General features: G+C 45.1%; 5 protein-coding genes across 6 annotated transcripts; 3 read left to right on the top strand and 2 right to left on the bottom strand.

Moving 5' to 3' along the window:
• The first annotated feature begins 834 nt into the window (after positions 1-834).
• On the top strand, positions 835-5,189 carry LOC147160025 (E3 ubiquitin-protein ligase TRIM39-like). Its single transcript, XM_086059540.1, has 8 exons — positions 835-963; positions 1,974-2,557; positions 2,976-3,071; positions 3,150-3,383; positions 3,455-3,602; positions 4,244-4,270; positions 4,340-4,515; positions 4,597-5,189. Exons 2-8 carry the CDS (start codon positions 1,976-1,978, stop codon positions 5,008-5,010), a joined length of 1,677 nt encoding a protein of 558 aa, XP_085915666.1. The 5' UTR covers positions 835-963; positions 1,974-1,975; the 3' UTR covers positions 5,011-5,189.
• An 814-nt stretch (positions 5,190-6,003) lies between these two features.
• vbp1 (von Hippel-Lindau binding protein 1) lies at positions 6,004-8,216 on the top strand. Its single transcript, XM_086059520.1, has 6 exons — positions 6,004-6,170; positions 6,911-7,035; positions 7,114-7,180; positions 7,242-7,340; positions 7,412-7,550; positions 7,647-8,216. The coding sequence occupies exons 1-6, from the start codon at positions 6,093-6,095 to the stop codon at positions 7,721-7,723; spliced, it is 585 nt and encodes a 194-aa protein (XP_085915646.1). The 5' UTR covers positions 6,004-6,092; the 3' UTR covers positions 7,724-8,216.
• A 55-nt stretch (positions 8,217-8,271) lies between these two features.
• Positions 8,272-12,731, bottom strand: LOC147160023 (ras-related protein Rab-39B). 2 transcript variants are annotated; one of them, XM_086059519.1, is made up of 4 exons: positions 12,415-12,731; positions 10,904-11,164; positions 10,090-10,270; positions 8,272-9,141 (listed from the first exon to the last, which is right to left on the bottom strand). In XM_086059519.1, exons 2-4 carry the CDS (start codon positions 11,116-11,118, stop codon positions 8,896-8,898), a joined length of 642 nt encoding a protein of 213 aa, XP_085915645.1. In that variant the 5' UTR covers positions 11,119-11,164; positions 12,415-12,731; the 3' UTR covers positions 8,272-8,895. The 2 variants fall into 2 exon arrangements, with proteins under 2 accessions (XP_085915645.1, XP_085915644.1); XM_086059518.1 differs by having other exon boundaries at positions 12,411-12,730.
• Positions 12,732-13,017: 286 nt separating this feature from the next.
• Positions 13,018-16,899, top strand: LOC147160022 (ras-related protein Rab-38). The gene is made up of 5 exons (XM_086059720.1): positions 13,018-13,176; positions 14,020-14,242; positions 15,417-15,547; positions 15,603-15,752; positions 16,079-16,899. The coding sequence occupies exons 2-5, from the start codon at positions 14,047-14,049 to the stop codon at positions 16,256-16,258; spliced, it is 657 nt and encodes a 218-aa protein (XP_085915846.1). The 5' UTR covers positions 13,018-13,176; positions 14,020-14,046; the 3' UTR covers positions 16,259-16,899.
• Positions 16,900-18,264: 1,365 nt separating this feature from the next.
• Positions 18,265-22,830, bottom strand: rasl11a (RAS-like, family 11, member A). Its single transcript, XM_086059718.1, has 8 exons — positions 21,796-22,830; positions 21,202-21,258; positions 21,046-21,128; positions 20,587-20,627; positions 20,397-20,526; positions 19,275-19,350; positions 19,094-19,170; positions 18,265-19,023 (listed from the first exon to the last, which is right to left on the bottom strand). Exons 1-8 carry the CDS (start codon positions 21,917-21,919, stop codon positions 18,877-18,879), a joined length of 735 nt encoding a protein of 244 aa, XP_085915844.1. The 5' UTR covers positions 21,920-22,830; the 3' UTR covers positions 18,265-18,876.
• Between the last annotated feature and the right edge of the window lie 270 nt (positions 22,831-23,100).

Raw genomic sequence — 23,100 nt, 5'->3', positions numbered from 1 at the left:
CCTCAGCCTCAATTGGCTACGAGGACAACAGCGCACTCCAAGCAAAATGATCCTTTCTGGCTTACGATAGCGGATATTTTCTCCTCCAGGCTGTGCATGAAGTCATCAAAACAAACATATACTATTTTAGTCCATTGTGCAATATGGCATCTTTGATTTGTCACCCACACAGTATTATCTATCATACACACATCCTTTGGTTAATTTGTATTTATTTATTTTTGTCCATATCATTTAAAATGTCTTGGTGTCATTATCTCATTCTTATTTACTGAAAGGTGACTAAAACCTCACTGTAATTGATTAAGTGGCCATATTAAAATGGGACTTTAAGACAGAAAGGCTATAAATAAAAATCCCAAATTGTCTTTTAATAGCTCACAGTAAAGAAATGGCAGCATATCGTATTTGTGGAAATGCGAACGCTGTCCCTGCCACTACATTCCCTTAAAGCGATGCCAGACTTGACTCTGAGTGCGCCTGATCCAATCTCAGTCCATCCGTCCATCCACATCCCAATTGCAGGGTCTCGCGAGGCACGTCCCATTTTAGACACCCCTCTATCTATCTATCTATCTATCTATCTATCTATCTATCTATCTATCTATCTATCTATCTATCTATCTATCTATCTATCTATCTATCTATCTATCTATCTATCTATCTATCTATCTATCTATCTATCTATCTATCTATGAAAACAGATGATCATTTGGGTTTTGTAATAGCAGATAGCACCAAAAAAAAGTCATGACTGTCAAGTTTCTCTATATGTCACATGATTGGAAAGTGGAACCATGTGACAAGAGGAAACAATGCTCGGTGCTATGCAGTGCAACAACATTCCTCTCTGTCTTAGTGCTCAGGTGAGTCATAGGTCAAACACATGAACCATTGGACCCTGATCGGGCGTGATTCTTCCAAGTGTCGCACCACCGAGGACAGACGTGTGCACATTTTACAGTAAGTGAAAACGGTTATCTATTGCACTTTGTTGTGTCTTTCTGCTGTTCAAATATGTTATGAGCACTCCTTCAATGAGTCTTACTGGAGCTAAACACAAAGACAAGAGCTAGTGTATTACAGAGGCCAAAAACATTATTTTTTTTTTTAAGTAATCAGACTACAGTATAATGCCATCATGGCACACATACAATATAAATGCAGCCAGGGTGATGAGTGCAAACAATATCAGAATGAGCTTTGTAAGAGTAGTAGTAGGTTTCAGTTATTCCTGCAGCAATTTATTCAAATCCTTTTTTTGAATCATAAGAGTCATACAGGTGTGTCAAGTCTTGAGAGAACAAAAGGGAGTGCACGTAACCGTTTAAGGTGGAGTGTACATTTAGAAAAGTGTACAAACGACTTTGAAAGGGAAAGTCGACCCAATAAAAGTTCTTCACAATATGTGTCATGCAACACCACTAGTCTAAACATGGCATTCTGAATAATATTGCATTTGTGAAAGATGAGTTAAGTAGCAAAATTTAACCCCTTTTATCCATCTCAGGGATATTTTATTTGTTTATTTTGCCCTTTGCTGTCGACTGAAAATGACATCACAGTTACTCAGGGCGGCTCGTCTGTTTTCTGAAGCTGAGCTGTGATTAGTTGTTACCTGAGCCATATTTGTGGATTAGGAGTTGAGTAGCAAAATCGACCTGTGTTCATCCATATCAGGGAGTGGCCATTTTGCCACTCAGTTAAAATGGCATCACAGTCAGGTAATGACCAATCACAGCGCAATTTTCATCATTTAGTCAATTTTCAGTCCACGGCAAGTAACGAAATGGCCGCCCCCTTAGATGGATAAAAACAGGTGGATTTTGCTTCTTAGTTCATATTCCACAAACGCAATACTAATCAGAATGCCGTGTTTAGACTAGTGGGGGCTATTTATTATTGTCAATAAAATTTTGAGGTTAACTTCTCTTTAAATAGAAATAACATGACTTCTCTTGGCTGTGCCACAGAAATGGCCGCCCCGCGCAACAGCCAAGCTCAAAAGCAGTTGGAGTGCCCCTTGTGCGAGCAGGTGCTGAACGACCCCGTAACCACGCCCTGCGGACACAACTTCTGCCAGGCTTGCCTCCAGCGCCGGTGGGGCGACAGCGAGGATTGCAGCTGTCCCGCCTGCGACAAGGCCTTCGCCACACGGCCCGAAATAAGCGTCAATGCCGCCTTTAAGGAACTGGCCGACACCTTCAAGAAGATGACGCTCGGCCCATCCTCCTCGCCCCCGCCCCAATACGGCGAGGTGCCATGCGACGTGTGCGCCGCCGCCTCTCTGCAGGTGCGCGCCTTCAAGTCCTGCCTGGTGTGCCTCACTTCATACTGCCACGCCCACCTGGAGGCCCACCGCAACGTGACCACCTTGATGGTGCACAGGTTGATGGCGCCAGCCGCCGACCTGCGGGAGCGTCTATGTGGACAGCACAACCAGCTCCTGGAACTGTTCTGTCGGGACGAGCAGCAGTGCGTGTGTCGCTTCTGTACTGAGAGTCAGCACAAAGGTCATCACGTCGTTCATATTGATGAGGAGAGTGAGGAGAGGAAGGTAGTGCCATCCTTTTGTTGCCTCACAAATTTGGGGAAATGGAGTAGAGAAATCATTTCTGGATCTTATGCTGCATTCGAGCAAAGTGGGAAGTCGGACTTTTCCGACTTCAAACCAGGAAATGTGTACAGTATTGCCCCCTTGAACTAAAAAATCCTTCTTGCAAAGTCGGGGGGAAAAAAAGTTCACCGACCGACTACAAAGTGATGTCACTCTACAATGGCGACCCCTTTGGAAACACAGACTGTTAATGGTAAAACACAATTTACTTGAGTATAAAACGAGATGACCAAAACAAAAAACAATTTATCACTATCCGCCATTTTGGTTGGTTGACCATAATCGAATGCAGCATTAGTGACTGTCTGTCATTGTTTTGCAATATTTTTGTCCCTCAACTCAAACCAATCCGTTTCAGGTCCAAATGAAGACTACGCAGGCCGACTTTGAGCAAAAGATCCAGGAGCGACAAAACAAAGTGGAGGAAATCCAAAATAATCTAAAACTCAGCAATGTGCGTCCTTAATCATCTCTGCTGAAAATGTCCCTGATTGGCTGTCACTGAGACGTCAACCATGTCCTCCTTAACCAGATAAGTGCGGCAAATGAAAAGACAGAGAACAAGCACCTCTTCGCCCGCCTGATAAGTTTGGTCGAGGAAAGACGAGAGGCAATCGACGCCGAGGTTGAGCAGAGTCAGACGGCATCCGAGCAGAGGGCCGATGGGCTGGTGGGCGAATTGTGTCGGGAAATTGCCGAACTCCAGTCGAGGAACGCGGAGTTGGCGAAGCTGAAGGACACGGACGACCATCTGCACCTCCTCCAGGTGGGCATGAGGTGTCAAGAATTTGTTGCAAGTCACATGCAGCGTGGCCTCTGACCTCTCTGTGTTTACAGAGATTTCCTTCTCTGACGTTGCCGCAACTGACTAGAGAGTGGGCAGAGATCAGCTTGCACCCTGAGCACTGTGTGGGGACGTCAAGAAGGGCGCTGTCTCAAATGATCGCCACGCTCAGTAGTGAGCTGGAGGTCCTGAAGACCAACGGTGAGTTACACCAATCAGATTTAAAGGGGAAGTCAACCCAAAAACATTCTGATGAATATTACATTTGTGGAATTTGAGTTGTGAAGCAAAATCCAGACGTTTTTAACCCAATTTTAGGGGGCGGCCATTTTGCCACTTGCTGTCAACTGAAGATGACATCACAGTTGCTCAGGGCTCAAGCAACAACCAATCACAGCTCACCTGTTTTCTGAAGCTGAGCTGTGATTGGTTGTTACCTGAGACCTGAGCAACAGTGATGGGGCGGCCATTTTGCCACTTGCTGTCGACTGAAGATGACATCATAGTTACTCAGGGCTCAGGCAACGACCAATCACAGCTCAGCTCACCTGTTTTCTGAAGTTGAGCTGTGATTGGTTGTTACCTGAGACCTGAGCAACTGTGATGTCATTTTCACTCGACAGCAAATGGCAAAATGGCCACCATCTGATATTGATAAAAATTGCTGGATTTTGCCTCTTAACTCATATTCCACTAACGCAATATGAACCAAAATACCGTATTTAGACTAGTGGGGCCGCATACATATAATTGTCAAGAAAATTTTTGGGGGGTGTTGACTTCCCCTTTCAACATCTCATGAGCTGAGGTCATCATTCTCGTCATCTTTTTCACGCCTTCAGAACTGAAGAGCATGCAGAGTTACGCAGGTAACGCCTTCATCACTGTTCTTGTCTTGGTCCACGATTGTTCAGATTAACAGTTTCTGCTTCCAACAGTGAATGTGGAGCTGGACCCAGACACCGCCCATCCCAACATTTGTCTGTTGGACAACGGCAAGCGGGTGGGCCGCGCCGAGCTGACGCGAGTTGTTCCCGACAACCCTCAGCGCTTCGACCCGGTCATCTGTGTTTTGGCCAAGAGAGGCTACTTGTCCGGCAGGTTCTATTTCCAGGTCACTATCTCTGTTGAGTCACATCAACACTAGCGCAGCCAAACATTTTGTTATCTTTCTTAAAATGTTCTCTCCCATTAGGTGGAAGTGGGGACGAAGACTTTTTGGGACGTGGGCGTGGTCAAAGAGTCGGTAAACAGGAAGGGCCTGATCACCTCCAAGCCTGAGAACGGCTTCTGGACGATGCGTCTGAGGGGTGGCGACGAGTACCGCGCTCTGGACTCACCGTCGGTCCTTCTCACCTTCAACGTCAAGCCACGGACGGTGGGCGTGTTCACAGATTATGAGGGCGGGACGGTGTCATTCTTTGACGTGGATGCCAGGTCTCACATCTATACTTTCACTGGGTGCGTGTTCTACGAGAGGGTTTTCCCGTTTTTTAGCCCCGGAGTTTGTGATGACGGGAGGAACTCTGCGCCGCTGATCATATCGAATGCAAACCAGCAAACACTGGCTCCTTCACCACAAACTGATGAGGCACTTAGTAGCAAATAGTAGTTATTGTGTGTCTTTTTATATGTCATTGTCTGTCTAACTAAATACTTGAAGAACATCAATAATAACAAATATGTTGTAACAACTATGACATTGTAAAGAAATACTCAAATCCCACCACACTATTAACGCAGCACATTTCGTCAATTTTTCACTCAATAAAAATGTGTAAAAGTGAAGTGACTAAGTTGACTTATTATTTCAGACAAGCAATATATACTTTTTGTGTGTAATGTAACTTGCTCCAAGAGACTACAAGTAAAAAAATAAATTTAAAAAAAGTCACACTTAACTGTCAATACATATGACCAGTGTTGAATCATTCAAGAAAAATATTGAAGAAGAAAAAAGTCAATATTGTAAAAGCATTCTATTTAAGGCAAATGTGTGTAGGATTTTGTGCCATCCAGTGGTAAATCAATAGAATGCAATGATTTTAAAGCACATCCACTATGGTGCCTCAGAGAAACCACAATTTGCAAGCCTACCACCAATTAATACCATTTGGAGTGAGCGAGCAAGTGAGCAGAACACCAAGCAACTAGCTGGAGTGGCTAACAAGAGCGGCTAGCTGGAGAAGCTACCAAAAGATAGCAAAAGCAAAGCAGAGGGAGACAAGCGGCGGGAACCTGAATTACGGGACTCGGCGAGGACCAATTGCCGTGGTCTACCGGTTGGGTCCGACACAAACTGCAAGCGCCACCAAAGGCTAATTAGGTTTGCTAAGTTCAGGTATCCATAAGAATCAGAAAGATGGCAGCGAAACATGTCAGCTTCTAAAGGTGCGGTGCAACCCTATGTAATATATTTAGCGACCAGACCTATGATTATGTATATATTTATTAATGTGCATGATATTAAAATTCATATGGGTTTTAAAAATGAATTATTTACTTCACCACTAAATGGCACTAAATCCTACACACATAATGGGGCTATTTTTCAATTTATTTTTGGGGGGCGTGCAGTTGCTCGTAGTAGCTCCTAGAGGGAGCCATCCTCACCACTCCTCTCGTGACATACCAACGGAAAGAAAGCACGGAGGAAGGAAGGAAGGGAGGAAGAAACAGCCTCACCCCACGATGGCGGCCACCATAAACAGCAATGCCGTGCAGGCACCCAAGAAAAAGCATCTTGGTATACCCGAAGCGGTGTTCGTGGTACGTGAACGCTGGGCCGTCTCGCGTGTGTCACGTGCGGAGTTTGTTTGTGGAGGGCCGTCTCGGTGCTCGGAGGAAGCGTTTTGTGAGCGTCATGCTAAAGCAAAGCTAACGCGCTAACATGCAACAAAAAGTGTGTGCAAGACGACCACTTCCATTTATGGGTTTGAAACTTTGGAGTTGTTATAGCTTCGCTATGCGACCTAGCGTCTGCTTCTGTCGTTGTTCTCGATGTTATCAGACATCCTGAAAGCTACGTTTAAATTCAGATCTGGGGGTGAGCATCTTTCTACCATCAAGGACCCATTTCAAGTCATAATAATACTCATTGCAAGCCCTTAAGGAGAAATGCAGCTGTAAATGTGTTGCACACCACACAGAGAACCGGGGGAGATTATCTCTTTTTCGAGAGATAACTGATGCATAAGTTTATTTTTGGTCACGTTTATTTCAAGAAATTGAATTTGTAGTACCTGTTATTTATTTTTATTTGCCAATTGTAATTGTGTGACAATTTTGGACATAGTCTGAGTTGTCTGGTTTTGCGATTTAATGACATCAAGGAGCTTCTTGAAAGACCTTTTCAATAAATAAATAAAATGCATTGTATTAAAATTGCCTCTTAATTTCTTAATACATTTGAATTTAGAATACCCTAAATTAAAATTTATGAATAAGAAAAAAATGTCTTCAATTTATAACAAAATTATTTGTTTGTACTTTACTGTTTGATTTGGCAGGAGGATGTTGACTCATTCATGAAGCTGCCTGGCAATGAGAAGGCAGACTCTGCACTGAGGAAGCTGGATGAGCAATACCAAAAGTACAAATACATGGAAGTCAACCTGTCGCAGAAGAAGCTCAGGTAGTTGGAGAGAGGCGCCGAGCCAGCTGGGTTGCCTTTCTTCCTCCCTGACATAATCAATCCTCTTCTGGCTTTCAGGTTGAGAAACCAGATCCCTCAGATCAGACAGACGCTAGAAATCCTGCGGCACATGCAAAAGAAGAAGGTTTGTTTGACTCCCCCCACCCCCACCGTTGTTGGTCTTGTAACTTTGTTCTTGTCACCAGGACACCACAGAGCCCATGGAGACGCACTTCATGTTGGCCGACAATGTTTACTGCAAGGCCTCGGTACCGCCTACTGAAAAAGTGTGCCTATGGCTCGGAGTAAGTCAAGTCAATGTCAATGTGGAAAAAAACAAAAAAGACATTAAGTGCGGACCCGCTCCACTTCACAGGCAAACGTTATGTTGGAGTACGGCATCGACGACGCTCAGGCCCTGCTGGAGAAGAACCTGTGCATCGCATCTCGGAATTTGGAAACGCTGGAGGATGACCTAGATTTCCTGCGAGACCAGTTCACCACCACTGAAGTCAGTATCCTTCCTCCTAGACCTGTCAGCAACGCATATGTGTGTGTGCTTGTTGTTTGTCATGTATTGTACCTGTTGACCTTTGACTCACTCACCTGAGACATGGCACGGGTCTACAACTGGGATGTGAAGAGGAGGAGCAGAGAGAGCCTCCTAAAACCAGGAGACAAGTCTTAATCCAGATTAGACGAACCCCCCACCACCGTCAATGATTTTCTCTTTAATCAATATGCGAGACGGATCGAGGGCCAAGTTTACGTTCAGGTCCAAATGAACAAATGAGACTGTTTCAGTTGATTCGTGTGGGAAACGCAGATGCCGAATCATGCATGGAGAATCTCATCATGAGCTTCTTCTGCTCTTTTGCCACTTTTTTTTTTGTGCTTCTTCTTTGGACTTTATTTATTTGTCTGTCCTTAAAACACAAAGAACAGCAGACAAAAGTAAAGTTTGTCATGTGGAATATTTCAGCGCATGACACGTTAGTACCCAAAGTAAAAAATGGGGTGCGTTTGTGGATGGGGGGACGGAACACTCGATGCAGAATGTATTCACCACATTTCTCACATCCGAATACAAGGCAAGCAGAAGTGTGTGTGCGTGGAAGAGATACTGTGTGGGAAAATGGGAGGAAAACAATGTCAGCAGTTCAAATAAAAGATTTTCAACATGCCTGTGTTAATCCTTGTGTTCCAGTAGGCTATAAAATCACAAGAATTACACGCTTCATGTCCACTGGTTTATTTCAGAGACTATATGAACTGCCAAACCACACCTTGGATTTACTTATTTTCAGGACAGAGGACACATTCTAGCAGCGATAGCAACCTCCACCTTTCTGGTTCACTTTAAGGGGGATGATGTGACAGCCAGGTGGCTCACGGCTAAGCTAACCACACGGCGCAGGGGATAAGGACTTCATTTGTGACAAATTAGTAGGGATGCACCGAAAATGGGGGTTGAACACTGACTGCATGCCATCTGGTTCTACACTTCAGTTCGTATTTATGCACGGAACGGCTTTGCAAGTCCTGCGTGAGGCTCCGCCGACTCCTGGCAAGCTTCAAATGTGGCTCCGCTCAAAGGAGTCCTTCCAGAAGTGAACGCTAGCAGTCACCAAGCAGAGGGGACAACAATCCCAAGTGGATCAAGTTTGTGTGCGTCATGATGGAATTGCATATTGGAGGAGACCCACGTCAATTGTGGAAGCCTGGACAAGCGCGTGTACTGTTACTAGTATTTGGGATGTCGTTTTCCAACAGCGATCCAAAACCGTTCAGTTGTCCTTCCGCCGACTTGGCCAAGAGACGTGCGCCGCCAGCCGGCCGGCCGGCCCCCCGCGTCGCACATCAGCAGAGGCAGCGGCGGTCGCTCTTGGTCACCTCCTCGGAGGAGTGAACCACGTTGGGGACGAAGCCGCTCTTGACACCCTCCCAGCCTTCCTGGATGCTGATGTCTCCGGAGCGCACCAGGGCGAAGATATCTTTGGTCAGCTCGGTGAAAGCGCGCTCCACGTTGATGGCGTCGCGCGCCGACGTCTCGATGTAGCGCATGCCGTACACGCCCGCCAGCCGCTCGGCCTCCTGGCGGCTCACCTGCAAGATTTGGGGGGGATATGTCAACAAACTCCTGTGCTGGGAGAAGATTTTTCAGATGTCTGCACTTGATGTGAGGATTTATTTTGATGCTTTTTTACTGGGACTTCCTACATTTAAAAACATCTGTACTTTCTTTTTACTTTGTCAGCCACTTTTAGTTTGCAGCTAAGTTGTGTCCAGTGATTTCTTGCAGGCAGGGAATGTGCTTAATGATAAATAATCAAAATGGGTATTAAAGGAGAAGTGAACCATAAACATTTCTTGACAATATGTTGTATGAATATGAGTTAAGCAGCAAAATCCAGGCGTTTTTATCCATCTCAGGGGGCGGCCATTTTGCCACATGCTGTCGACTGAAGATGACATCACTGTTGCTCAGGGCTCAAGCAACGACCAATCACAACTCACCTGTTGTCTGAAGCCTAGCTGTGATTAGTTGTTACCTGAGACCTGAGCAACTGTGATGTCATTTTCACTTGACAGCATGGGGCAAAATGGCCGCCCTCTAGATGGATTAAAACAGCTGGATTTTGCTGCTTAACTCATATTCCACTAATGCAATATTGACCAAATTACCATATTTAGACTAGCGGGGCTGCATAGAACATATTATTGTCAACAATTTTGGGGGGAGTTGACTTCCCCTTTAAATAGTGCCCCTCTTAATATTTTTGTGTACAGATTATTGGTCACATTTATGGTGAGAGATTTATTTTTGTTACTTTTTAACTCATTCACTGGCAGCCCAGTTAAAATTTGACGTCTATAACCACCAATGGCAATGAATGAGTTAAGTGACAAAAAGATAGCATTTGAACAGGGGTGTGGGGACTTTCCAAAGCACCGTTAACAGAGGTTGTGAGTTGTTTTGCCAGTTGCACACTAATTTAGCCACACTACTTCCCCATTGTTGCGGCGGGCGGGTCGGTGAGTGCCGGCACGCACCTGACGCTGGGCCTCCAGGTCACATTTGTGGCCCACCAGCAGGAAGACGATGCTGTGCGGCTGCACGTGACTGCGGGCCTCCTCCAGCCACTCGTGCACGTTCTGGAAGGAGCGGCGGTTGGTGATGTCGAACAGGAGCAGCCCTCCCACCGAGTTGCGGTAGTACGCCCGAGTTATGGACCTGCGGGCGAGAATTTTTCTTGTACGGAAGTGTAGCGGAGCTCAAGGCACATTTTCACATTAGAAGACATCCATGCTATCTGTTAGATATATAGATGAACTTATCCATTGTGTGTTAGCGTTAAGCTAGCTGCGGCATTCCTAAGGCATAGTTTGGTTGTTTGAAAAAGACAATGTGTAATTTTTAGTGAAAGCTTTCCTTGGATACATTTCGGCTAAACTGCCTTGGATTGATACATCGTGTTACCATGAACACTAAATATTGTTTCTATGCTTGATTTGTTTGTTTTTTGTGTCTACAATTGCACCAGGAGTGTCCTGAAAGGTGTCTAGAAATAAAAAGAGTGCTTATACAAGCATATATATTCATGTACATAGCCACAACTTCCATTTGTTGACATTCACTGTTTGTGTCATTTTAATAAAAGCACGTTGTCCTACATGAGCAAACATTTGAGGTGGTAATTCTAGTTTTCACACCTCCAGGCTGCGACACTTCTTTGCCTGGCTTTATGTACACATTTCCTCATGTCACTCGGCCCTGACTTTTCTTCCGTATCAATCATCAGTGGACACCTGTTGCGTTTTGTTTTTTTAAACGTCAGGCCATCTGAATTCAAGGACAATAACGCACCTGAAACGCTCTTGGCCCGCGGTGTCCCAAATCTGAAGCTTGATCCGCTTGCCCGGCTCGATCTCCACCAGCCGCGAGAAGAAGTCCACGCCCACCGTGGGGTCCGACACCTGAGCGAAGCGGCCCTCGGTGAAGCGGCGGATCAGACACGACTTGCCCACCGTGGAGTCGCCAATCACGATGAGACGGAACTGATACAGCCAAATGGCCTCCATGACTCGCCTCTGCTCAGCTGTCGCCCGACCGGTTTTGTCTTCTTGTCTGCGGAGGCGGGAACATTTCGGAACGCGACCGAGAAAGGGAGAGAGAGAACAGCTGGAATGAGTCAAATCCTCAGCTCAGGTTGACATTTTCATGTGTCAATATACAGTGATGCCTTGCGATACGAGTCATTCGTTCCACAACCACGCTTGTAGCACTCATATCTCAAATATCTAACCCCATTAAAATGTGTGGAGATATTTTTAACAAAAATAGCACTGTAATTTTGTACTTGTATATAAAAATATACAGACATGGCATAATTAAATAAAAAGTAAAGAACTACACACTTTTTTTTGTTGGCTTCAGCTATTGGACATTGTGCTGCTCCTTTCGGTGTGCACACATTGACCACTTGGTGGCAGTATAATAGACATACAGTACTCATATATTGTAAATACTCCCCGGTATACCACTGCCCCAAAACAGCCCTACAAGGTTGGAAGCATTTTGTCCAACATTGTCTTGCCAAAATTCGATTTGTTGAAGATGTGTGCAATATCTCAATATGCGTGTCAGTAACTGCCGGTGCTAGTGTGCTATTGGGGCCGCAACAGGTCAACTCAATCACCGGAATAAATAGAAAAATACACTCTTGTGATTTTCACTCCAAGGAGTTTTTAGTGTTTTAATACTTTTTGGATTACTGCCCCCCTCCTTTTCACGTGAATGCGTGACCTTCCCAAACATGGGATTCCACGCTCAGGAATTTGACTTGGACCTGAGTGTGCGTGTGTATGTAAAACACGATGGCCTCAACTCGACTGAAGAATGCTAAAGAGATTGGAGGATATGGCTTGATACTAGTCATTCTACTAGCACACTCTGTCCTCACTAGTAAGACATTGAGCACAGTAGTAGACTAGAAACTAATGTTTCTTTCCCACTTCTTACGGTATGACATTTCTGCACACAAAACCGTGTGCAAGGTGTGCACATATGACAACTAATGCACAGTTTTGCATCACTAGTAACATTTTGTTGTGCACCAATATGCTAGTGAAAAAAACTCTACTCGCGAGACAATCATCCTACTAGTTTGCTGAATTGTCATACAAGTGTGCATGGGCAGTTAAGTGCACTGGCGGGATAGTGAACACATGCTCAAGTGGTTTTCCAGGGGGATGCCCTTGGAAAATAGTGCACCTGTGTCTTGCCAATCTCCCACTGCAGAGATGGCCATTCCACATACTTTGTCTCACCAACTTCGACGGAATGCACAAAATGTTGTTAAAATGAAACGGACCTACTTGGAGCTTCTGCACTTCAAGACCTGCGAGCCGGCCCACGCTCCATGAGCGAACCGCTGGAGGCTACGAAAGAGGCGGTCGTGTAGGCCCAGAAGTTCCGGGCTGGACTGGTGGCCTGCTCGCTGCCGCTGTTGCTGCAAAAGACACGACAGGCGCGCATAAACGTCGAGGCTCACTTGGCGGCGGCACGGCAAACCCGCACAGTCATTCGCGTGTCATGCGTCCACGGGCCGGAGAAATGGCAGCGATAGCAGCATCATAACGCCTGACTCATCCCGCATCAGTACCACTACCGTAAAGAACCATCGTGAGGCGCAACGCGGAAGTCAGATACGTCCAAACAAAACAAAAAGAAAAAAAGAAAAGAAATTAAAAAAAATTGCGGAATACACCACAAAAAAATCGAATCTACTAGCATAAAAAAAGGAGTATGCCGCAATAACGGACACATTTAAAACGCAAAACAAATAAAAAATATCGCACGCCGCATATGCGCACAAGATTTCTGCGCTGACCCGGAACTAACGCACTGCTGGGATATGTAGTTCTTTCGGCACTTTAACTGACGGTTGATGTCATAGGCCGTGACAGGCAGGAGGCGCGGCCGTGACATAGGACGTGCACACAAACCGTAGGCTAAATAGATAATATAATTACATCTCCATTTTGTCTCTCTTTCACTTGGTGCACGGAACAACTTCTTCTGCTTCTACTTCTTCTTTTTGGAACTTGCAACGTTTTGCAAGTAGACTCAGCATAAAAGTAAGTTTGCCCTTAACAACACTAACAGCAATTACAGCGCTACTTTGACTTACGAGTTTAATTTGTTCTTTGAGCAAATCAAATTAAAATTCCTCATCGAAATGAATCGAATTGTCGTGAATTCATTCCAACCGGCCCAAAATACACTTTTTTGATTGTGTGTTTTTAAATAAAGGGAAAAAGCACAGATTTGGATGAAAACATGAGACCATGAAGATTTTTTTTAATATAAATTACTGTATGTTAGAACAAGCCGAAGCTCACAACAGCTGCATGAGTTTTCTGGCCTCGATATTTTCCACTGTAAAGTGCCGTGCAAAATGGGGGGGCCCAAGGGGCGGCGACCCTGGGCATCCACAGCGCTACACATCTGTTTGACCACTAGATAATCGACATTGCCACCACTGTCACCAACAGGACTCGGGCATTGAACTGAAACTAAACTAAACAAAACCCCCCCAACATTTCTTCCCATGTCATTTGACTGAAGCATGCTCGTATTTAAAAAAATTGGCTCAAAACGCACAGCAAAAAAGAAAAAATTGACTAAGTGATGGCTGACCGTTAAACATTTGCTAGCTGCTATAATAGTTAGCGTGTCTGCAATAAGTAAATAAATACTCACGGCCCGCTAAGGACTAGCTGAGTTGCATGGCTATTGGCTAACATCAGTTTGTTTAAGCTCTGATAGCGCTGGTAATTCCCGGTTATCAGATCATCACAATCTGATAAAAGTCAAGGTACCGCTGTTTGCGTTTCAACTGCGATCCCCTTGTTGTGTGGTGAAAAGGAAAAACACATGTTCCTGTGAGTGACCCGTCTCCTCTAATGCAACGTCATTAGAGGCGTCGCGGCATTTTCGCCTCGGCCATGCAGCCGCAGCAGCGTCTCCTCAAAGTGCTGGTCATCGGCGACCTGGGGGTGGGCAAGACCTCCATCATCAAGCGCTACGTGCACCAGGTGTTCTCCCAGCATTACCGGGCCACCATCGGCGTGGACTTCGCTCTCAAAGTGCTCCAGTGGGACCACGCCACGGTGGTGCGTCTGCAGCTTTGGGACATAGCCGGTGCGTTGCGCCATCTTTTTCAAACTCCCTTGACTTGAAGTCGTACAGTCACAAGGCTCATAACTCAAATTTACAATTCACCCCCCCCCCCCCAAAAAAAAATTGTAATGTACTTTTAATAAGGAAATTCACTATTGTTGCTATTCATTAGCTTGTCTATGGCGTTTTGCATTGTGTGTTAGCATAAAGTCGTTTTGTTGTTTGTTTACTGTTTAGTTTTTTTAAAAGTCAACAATGAGAAAAAGAAGAAGTAAAAGAAGAAGTAAAAGAAGAAGAAGAATTGTTTACTATCTGCCCAACTGCTACTGCTCAAAATTTAATCGAATTTTTTTTGCTGGCAAGTCAAAGCAAAAAACAAACAAACAAAAAAACGCCAATCAGTGGCTCGTACCTCCCAGCAACAATTTTGTCTCGACTTGAGTGGTGGCAGGCCAAAGCGGAAATTTCCTGTCCGTGGCTGGCCATGACGGCGCATTTTGCAAGTCAACATTCACACGCTTTTTTTGAGAACAGGGTTGCATGTTTGCACTGATGCGGGTCAAAATTGGCATCATGCGGACGACGTTAGCGTCCACCATAGAGGCTCGTCTATATTTTCACACAACAAAAGGTGCATTTTCTCAACATGCTGATTATTGTTTAACTGATTCTGCCTTATTCCCGTTGGTGGAAAGAAATGTAGTACAAATACAGTACTTTGCAACTGTACTTAAGTACAGGGTGGGTGAAAAATAACACAGCATTAAAACATTTGATAGAATTTTTAGTATCAGATAGGTCATTACGAAAAACATTTTGAAACAGAAAAATGTGTAGATTTCTTGAAGTTTTCTTGACTTAAGTTCAGAGTGTGAACATATATTTTTGCCATCTGGGCTTCTTCCCAGATAAATAAAGTAGACAAAAGCGGAACAAATCCTTGCTAGGCACCAAAGTTGATGGGCCACTTGCTTGGCACACGTTCCAACACTGCAGGTTTGCTGCAAAGTAGCAATAAGATGGAAACAAAGACCCATTTTATTTCTATAAGATGTTAAGTAATGTCCCTCTTTATGCAAATTACATTAGAATCCCTTCAGAGCTCACATGGGCATTGTGACTGTCACATGACCATTTGCAAAGAGCCTTTTCTGAACCCTAATGCAAACCTTATCGTATCTTCTCCCACACAAAGGACAGGAGAGATACGGCAACATGACCCGCGTTTACTACAAGGAGGCCGTCGGTGCGCTGGTCGTCTTCGACATGACCCGGATCTCCACCTTCCAGGCTGTCCTCAAGTGGAAAGGAGACCTGGACTCCAAGGTGAAACAATAAGAAGGAAAACTGGCGAGCATTCTCATGATGTTATTGTTGTTAGGTTGCCTTGAGCAACGGGAGGCCGGTTCCGGCTGTCCTATTGGCCAACAAGTGTGACCAGCGGCACTTCGGTTTGTGCCCCAAACTCCCCAAACTGGAGAACTTCTCCAGGGATTACGGCTTTGTGGACTGGTTTGAAACCTCAGCCAAGGTAAGACTGGATGTCTTCTACCAGGAAAGTCAATCATTTCAAAACTTGTTTTTGGCTACAGGGGGATTTTTAGTGGACTTTTTTGTGAAGGATATAGTCCAGTGGATACAAAAAGAAGAAAATAGTAAAGGAAAGCCTACTAGAACACCAGAAAAGTATTTAGGGTCAATCAGGTGGCAGGTATGTCCTGACCTTTAAAATGAGTTTGAATGTCATTGGTTAATTCTGAAAACAACCAAATTCCAGTTAGAAGAGGGTGTTCACATTTCTGCAACCACACAGTTTTTAATTTGTGCTTCACCTGGGGAAATGTCCTCCCTCCCCAGGACAACACCAACATTGACGCGGCCATCTTGTGCCTGGTGAAGAACATCATGGCAGCCGAGGAACAGCGTGCGTCATGGAGCGAAGCCGATGGCGGCGTCTTGGTATTGCCGCGCTTGGATTACGGCGCCGGAGACAGGCGACTGTCCCGATGCTCCGGATGCTCCGGACTCAAAGCCTGAGACAAAGATGGCAACTGAGTCTCAAGCAAGGGACTGATGTGACATTTCAATGTGACTTTATTTGTCTCGTTGTTATGGACGCTTTCCCGCACAATACCTGCGTAAATGTGCCGAAGTTAGCAAAAAGCTAATTCATATTCATCGCCCCTTGTTCTCATCTGGAGTGGCGTACATTTTTTTTAAACATAAGGCGCCTTGAGATAAGAGTGCACTTCTTACCCCTGCCGCCAGAAGGCGCTAGCAAATGTAATCAATTCACTTTAGTTTCCTTGCAGTGGAAGGACAACGTCAGTAGGTGGCGATAATGCATCATTAAGTTGATTTGCCTACTGCCAATAGAACAACGAGTAAAGACAATACATTAGGTATAGTTAGGGGCTCCCCTTTTCCATTTTTGCAAATGTTATTACTGTGTGTACTGTTTATATACACACTACAATACAGTTGAGTGTATGTCTTGTGAAAAAATACGTTTAAAAATATTTTTTTCTAGAGTAGGGAATGAGGATTGATGGTAAACGTACAATCATTCACTTATCAAGATTTTCAGTGAAATTTAGCCTGGAGTTCAGCGACATCATTTCTGATGAATGAAATTTAAATCCAACCTACCGTTACAATAAATAAATAAATAAAAACGGCTCACTGCCCTTCAGGTTAACTTCAAGTCCCAGCCCTCATGGTGGTATTGTGGGAAGGGGAGGAAATGCGTTGTCTCCTGGGAGAGGCAAAAATAGAAACAACATAAGTATGCGCCAACAAGTATAAACCTTTAAAAGTCACTATTAATATTTTTTACAGACCATAAACCTTGAACTCGTTGGTTCTTGTAATTTTTCCCAAATTCTCCAGTTGGAATCTCACACCTTTCAATCATCCTCAGTGGGTTCTGGTTAGCCTCTTCACTTCCTGTTTCCTCCAACACACACATGCACACGCACACAGCTGGGTTATGTCAGCCACACTGCTTCTTGATGAAGTGTTTTCCCACAAGTAGGGAAGCAGATGCATGCTTTAGGTCTTTTAGCATTCCTGGGTACAATGTGAATTTAGCTTTGTTGACGATGCATATAGTAGACATGATGATTAGTGGAGAAGCGGCAGTAAAACAGGCCAAAATGCAGATGTCCAGGCCGGTTCTGGCCAAGAGACTATTTGCATACTTGGTGTTATTTAACCAAATGTGAGGCTGAGACGTAAACATTTCTACAGTGGTAGACGCTCAAATTAACGTAGAAGCCTGAATTGAGAATTCTCTTGAACCTGCCGTTAGCATAAGCTACGGTGGTGACCTCTTTTCCCAAATGTTCTGATAAACACACGTTTCTTCTTTTCAATGCGGCCGCTTAATGCCTTGGCCCAAAAAGAGAACATTTCAGGAGTGCTCCATTCCAAATGTGACCTCATAAACGTCACATTAGCTGCCCCTTAAATAAATGCTAACTGCACATCCACGTTTGCTTCACCATTTTAATCAATCGGCGTCTCTGGACTTGAATGATTTTCGTCTGAGCCTTTCTCTGCATTCTTCTCCTGGAGCCTAGCTGCCCTTGCGGAGTCAAAGGTCCCAAGTTGGGGGTCACGTGTGCGAGCGTGTGCAGTGAAGGGTTATAAGAGGAGGCTCACCAAGCCAGACACATTCCAGATGAAAACAAATGGAAATTTAGGGGGGCAGTTAGGTCATGAGAACTGCAGCCTGACACACACACACGTTCGTCTTACTATCTTTGTGGGGTCATCTCATTGACATAATGCATTTCCTAGCCCCCTCCCCTAACCTCAACCATTAAAAATGATTGCCTACTCTTATTCCTTACCCTAACCTCAACCATAATGCAATTCAAACCTAAACTCTAAAACCAAGTCTTGACCCTCAAAGAGAGACTAAACTTGTGGGGCCCAGCAAAATGGTCCCACATGGACGGGTGGGCCCCACAACTCTGTGAAATCCCGAAATGTTGGCCCCACTATGTAACAAAAACAAGACCACACACACACACACACACTATCTTCTAACTTCTTCCTCTTTTTTTAATAACAGTAAAAGCAGTTTGTTTATTTGTTGAATGTGCTCCATTGGAAAGGTTTGTGTCGGATCGGGAAGTATGGGGCAGCGTGAGATGAGCTGACAGCGGATGACTTTGAATGTTTTCATTGGCTGGGCAGATCCAAAACCAAAAAGTGGAAGACCAGCTTTATTCCAGACTTGTCACTAGAGTTTGTTTTGATACGCTAAACTTTCCGCGTTAGCCTTGGGGTACGATACGATATGATCAGCGTTGCTTCTAATTTTCATCAGATGCCATCTTTGTCTTCTTTGCACCTTTTTCCATAATCGGGGTCCTCAAGTTTTTTTTTTTCATCCAGTAGGTTTTTGATCTCATGTAATATGGAATTAAAACAATTACGCTTCATTTGTTTTATAAAAGACAAAAAGACGACAGTGAAAGTGAACATTTTCGTCAATTTTGTCCAAAACCGCAGCGAGAGGAGACAGCAGCTTGTGGAAAGTTCATGTGAATATCGATTCCGCTGCTTGAGGCCAACAGATTGTGCTCTTAAGAAAATATAAATGTATCCTGGGACACCTCCGTGACGGTGTGGCTTCTTCTGGGCCGTCAGAGAGCGGTTGCCGATTTGACTTTGGAGGAGAGGACCTGCCTGAACCTCCTCTTCAGCTCTTGCATGTTGGGAGATTTGGGCCGGGCCAGGTGGAGGCCTCCTCGCCGTTTCTCGCCGTTGCCTCCCCCCAACGCCCGGGACACCTGCGCCACGGAGATGACGTGACCAACAAAAAAACAAACATCGGCATGGCGTATGATGATGTAAGCCCACCTCGTGACACAACTGCAGGAAGGCGGCGTGGACGCCCTCGTGGTTCTCCCTGGCTGAGGCCTCAAAGTAAACGCCCCCTGTGGGCGGTGCAGGATTCATGTCAACACCACCATTTCGACAGGATACTTTATTCATCCCGTGATGGAACAACATCAAGCAATTGCTCATTAGCAGGTCTCACCTAGCGACGATGCTAACGTCTCGCCTTCATCCGCCGGCACTTGTCGCGCTCGAAGCAGATCGCTCTTGTTGCCGATCTGCAGCAGATTACACAGCGGATAAGATTAGAGGGATTATCAAAGGCGCACCTGCAGCAAGTGACAGAACAGCTCACACTAGTCCTGAAGGACGATCATGAAGAAGGAAGCAGCCGCTGAGGTGGAATATCTAGAAAGTAAAAACCCTGCCACAGTTTGGCTTTAGCCACAGATTGAGCAAAAGCAATTGTGGCTAAAACCAAACCGTGACAGGGTTTTTACTTTCTGGATCTGCATTTGCCACCACAGTTTGGCTTTAGCCACAGGTGCTTCTACTCAACCGGCAGGTAAGAGCTCATTCACCTGCCGGTTGAATAAAAGCGCCTGTGGCTAAAGCCACAGCAGTTTGGCTCTAGCAACAGGAGTTTAAGCTTTAGCCACAAGAGTTTAGCTTTAGCCACAAGAGTTTAGCTTTAGCCACAGGTGCTTCTACTCAACCGGCAGGTAAGAGCTCATTCACCTGCCGGTTGAATAAAAACGCCTGTGGCCTTCACCACAAGTGTTTGGCTTTAGCCACAATAGTTTACCTTTAGCCACAACTGTTTATCTTTAGCCACAAGAGTTTATCTTAAGCCACAAGAATTGACACTTTAGCCAAAAGAGTTTGGCTTTAGCCACAAGTGCTTCTACTCAACCAGCAGGTAAGAGCTTATTCACCTGCCGGTTGAATAAAAGTGCCTGTGGCCTTCACCACAAGTGTTTGTCTTTAGCCACAACTGTTTATCTTAAGCCACAATAATTTACACTTTAGCCACAAGAGTTTGGCTTTAGCCACAAGTGCTCAGCTTTAGCCACAAGTGTTTAGCTTTAGCCACAGGTGTTTCTACTCAACCGGCAGGTAAGAGCTCAAATTTCAGCAGATGCCTTAATAAGAGCTCTATTACCTGCCAGTTGAGTAGAAGCACCTGTGGCTAAAGCTAAACTGTGGCAGGGTTTTTACTTTCTGGACCTGGCAGGTTGTGCATTGGCCAGCTGCAACTTGAGTGGGGACTCGACCCACCAATATCAGACAGCATTTAAAGAAGGCATACAAACATCCCACTGACCAGTATGACAGGAATATTTCCCGAGGGGTGGATGCGTCTGACGTGCTGGTACAACGGCCGGATGGTGCGATAGCTGCTGTGGTCCGTGATGGAGAAGACCAGCACGTAACCGTCGGCCCAGTAGATGGACCTGCCGGTTGAAAGCGTGTAAGCGGAGCACACACAAAAAAACACGCGTGCACTGGCCAACCTGTTGATCTGCTCCTGGCAGTAGAGGCCCTCGGCATCGTCCTGTGCACAAACAATCATCAAGTGTTTGGGAATGACAACGCAGAGGACACGTCAGAAATTGAGTCGAATATAATGAGCCTGAAAGGGTTTAGCAAAAAATGACTGGAAAATTCCTTTGGAGCCCTTGTGGTGCATCCTGGGAAACAAAGTTACACATCTGTGCCACCAGCAGGGGCTTCCTGAGCACTCGTTATCATCTCGTCATAGGAAGCAAGTGTCTCAGAGGACCCCGGCTTTGTAAACACGTCGCTCTCCTTAAAGTGATGGAAAGCCAGAGGCCTGGTCTAAAATCGCATCCTGTCGCTTAGCTCACATTCCTGACCTCACTTAGAGATAAAAGTACAAAAACAGAAACTGGTATGGCGCTTATCTGTCAACTAAGCGCAGCCAACAACAAGAAGATGGCCCGTGTGTGTACCTGCAGAGCCACGCAGGGCGTGTCCTGGATCTGAAGCGACACCTCCTCACCGTCCAGGGTGACCTTTCTGGAGTACAGCGCTCCTGGCCAATGAGCGGAGGAGCAGATCAGTATTTTTTTGCGGAAGAATCAGGAGGGAAATGTGGAGAGATTTACCTGTGTTGGCTTCATAGTCTCCGATAAAGCGTTTTGTCAAAAACCTGACGATGAGAGCTGAAAAAAGGGAAAGCCAGCTTTTAGAAAACAAGTTGCACTGACCACATGCCACAATTTGTTGTTATCTTTCTTATCTATATTTGCCTTTTTGAGAAGAATCTCAAACAAACAGGTTCAAAGTGCCAAGTGAAAAAAATGATGCAACGATCACCAGGCCAGACCATCAAATGCAAGACGAAAAGGGCAAGAAAACGTATAATGCATGTTTTCTTTTAAAAGAAACGTGTTAAAAAAAAAACCTGGGATGATTTGAAAAACGAATAGCAAGTAAGTTGTTTGAATAGACTGGCTAGATTGGAACATCTTGTGATCGGACCGGTGATCGTTTTCTTTAACTAGTTGATCAGTGATTGGCTCCAAAATCGCATTCTTTGATTTTTCTGGAGAAGGTTTTGGACACCCCTGCATTGCAACAAACCACTTAATCCTCAAGGAAGGAATTAATATCATCCCTCCCGTGTCACACAAGAGAAGAGCTGTAAATTCAAATGTTTTCATTGTAATCAATCACCCCTGAGTGCTCAGCTCGCCTACCAGTTTTACCGACGTTGCTGGCCCCCAGCACCACGATCTTCACCGTCTTGTTGGGCACGCAGTCCAGCAGCGGGTACTCGGGAATGGGCAGCAGCAGAAAGTTGGCGGACCCGCTGTTGTTCATGGCTCCCGGTGTAGGGAAGGGGCCGCTCCAGACAGCAGCATTGACCTCGGATCAGTGTGGGAAAGAGACCACCCTCCTTCTCCTCTTCTTTCTCCTCCTCCTCGTCGTCGCGGCCCCGAGGACTATAGTTAGTCCGATATTCCCAGGACGCCCCTGCGCTTATCCCTGGATCTGCTTCTGCTGCAGGTTAACACGTGAAAGCTGCGCCAAACACATGCGGTAATATTCCAAAAGCGGGCAGAGAAGTGACAACGGGCTCCAGGCCAGTCCGCTGGAGGCGTTGAGACCGTGCGCACTGGACACTGGCCAGGGAGAAAGACGAGGAGAAAGTGGTGGAGGCAAACTTCACTCACTAGACACACCCACCCAAGAGTTTTTTTGTTTTTTTTAAAGCCCACATCAAGTCTATTACATCTTATAAATAACTAAGTTATAAGTTATAACGATTACGAACTCAAACAGCTGATTAACAACATAACACTTCAGATTTACTGTTATTTCAAAGCATCACCTGTTCAGAAGATGTTAACGTAACTACCTTTGATCGAGATAAGTGACCAACTCGTGATGAGAAAAACGTCAGGTCGTCCCTGATAACATGAATGGATGCGAAATCAACGTATTCTAAATGTCCATAACTCAACTGGGCGGTGTCCATTTCCTCCGCTAGCCTTGCAGTCCTATCAAGAATGTAATCACTATATTGAGCCTCGTCAGACTTTATGGACTTTGTTGGATTAGAACTGTGACCGATATGAAGAAAATAACGAACATCGTATAGGCAAAGCTTGCGTGATCTATCCTATACAATGAATCAAACTTTTCACCGCATGACTGGTTGTGGCGTTAAGTTATATGTAAATATTACAAATACAACAGGAAGTCATTACATTTTAATTTCAAAATAAAACACCAAAACGAGACGCTAGTTGTGCTGTGAGGGGAAAACTGATGAAGAAAAGCTTGGGTAGTAAACACAATATCGTCGTTATGAATAGTCAAGCAAGTATGGTTGCGAATGGAATGAGTCAGTCCGATGCGACTGAGGGGAAACGAGGCGCGCCCTGTCTAGTGTGACACTCGTAGTAAACAAGGCAAACGAAACCATAGAGATAGATACACAAAATATACAGTCTACTCATCTTTAGTTTGGCCATACGTCAGTGTGTCCGTCATATTGG

Source organism: Leptonotus elevatus, chromosome 17, assembly GCF_054856555.1.
Source record: "Leptonotus elevatus isolate MCC_2025b chromosome 17, RoL_Lele_1.0, whole genome shotgun sequence".
NCBI lineage: Eukaryota > Metazoa > Chordata > Actinopteri > Syngnathiformes > Syngnathidae > Leptonotus > Leptonotus elevatus.
Note: the sequence above shows the minus strand (reverse complement) of the source record. Positions and strands in the feature narration are given on the sequence as shown.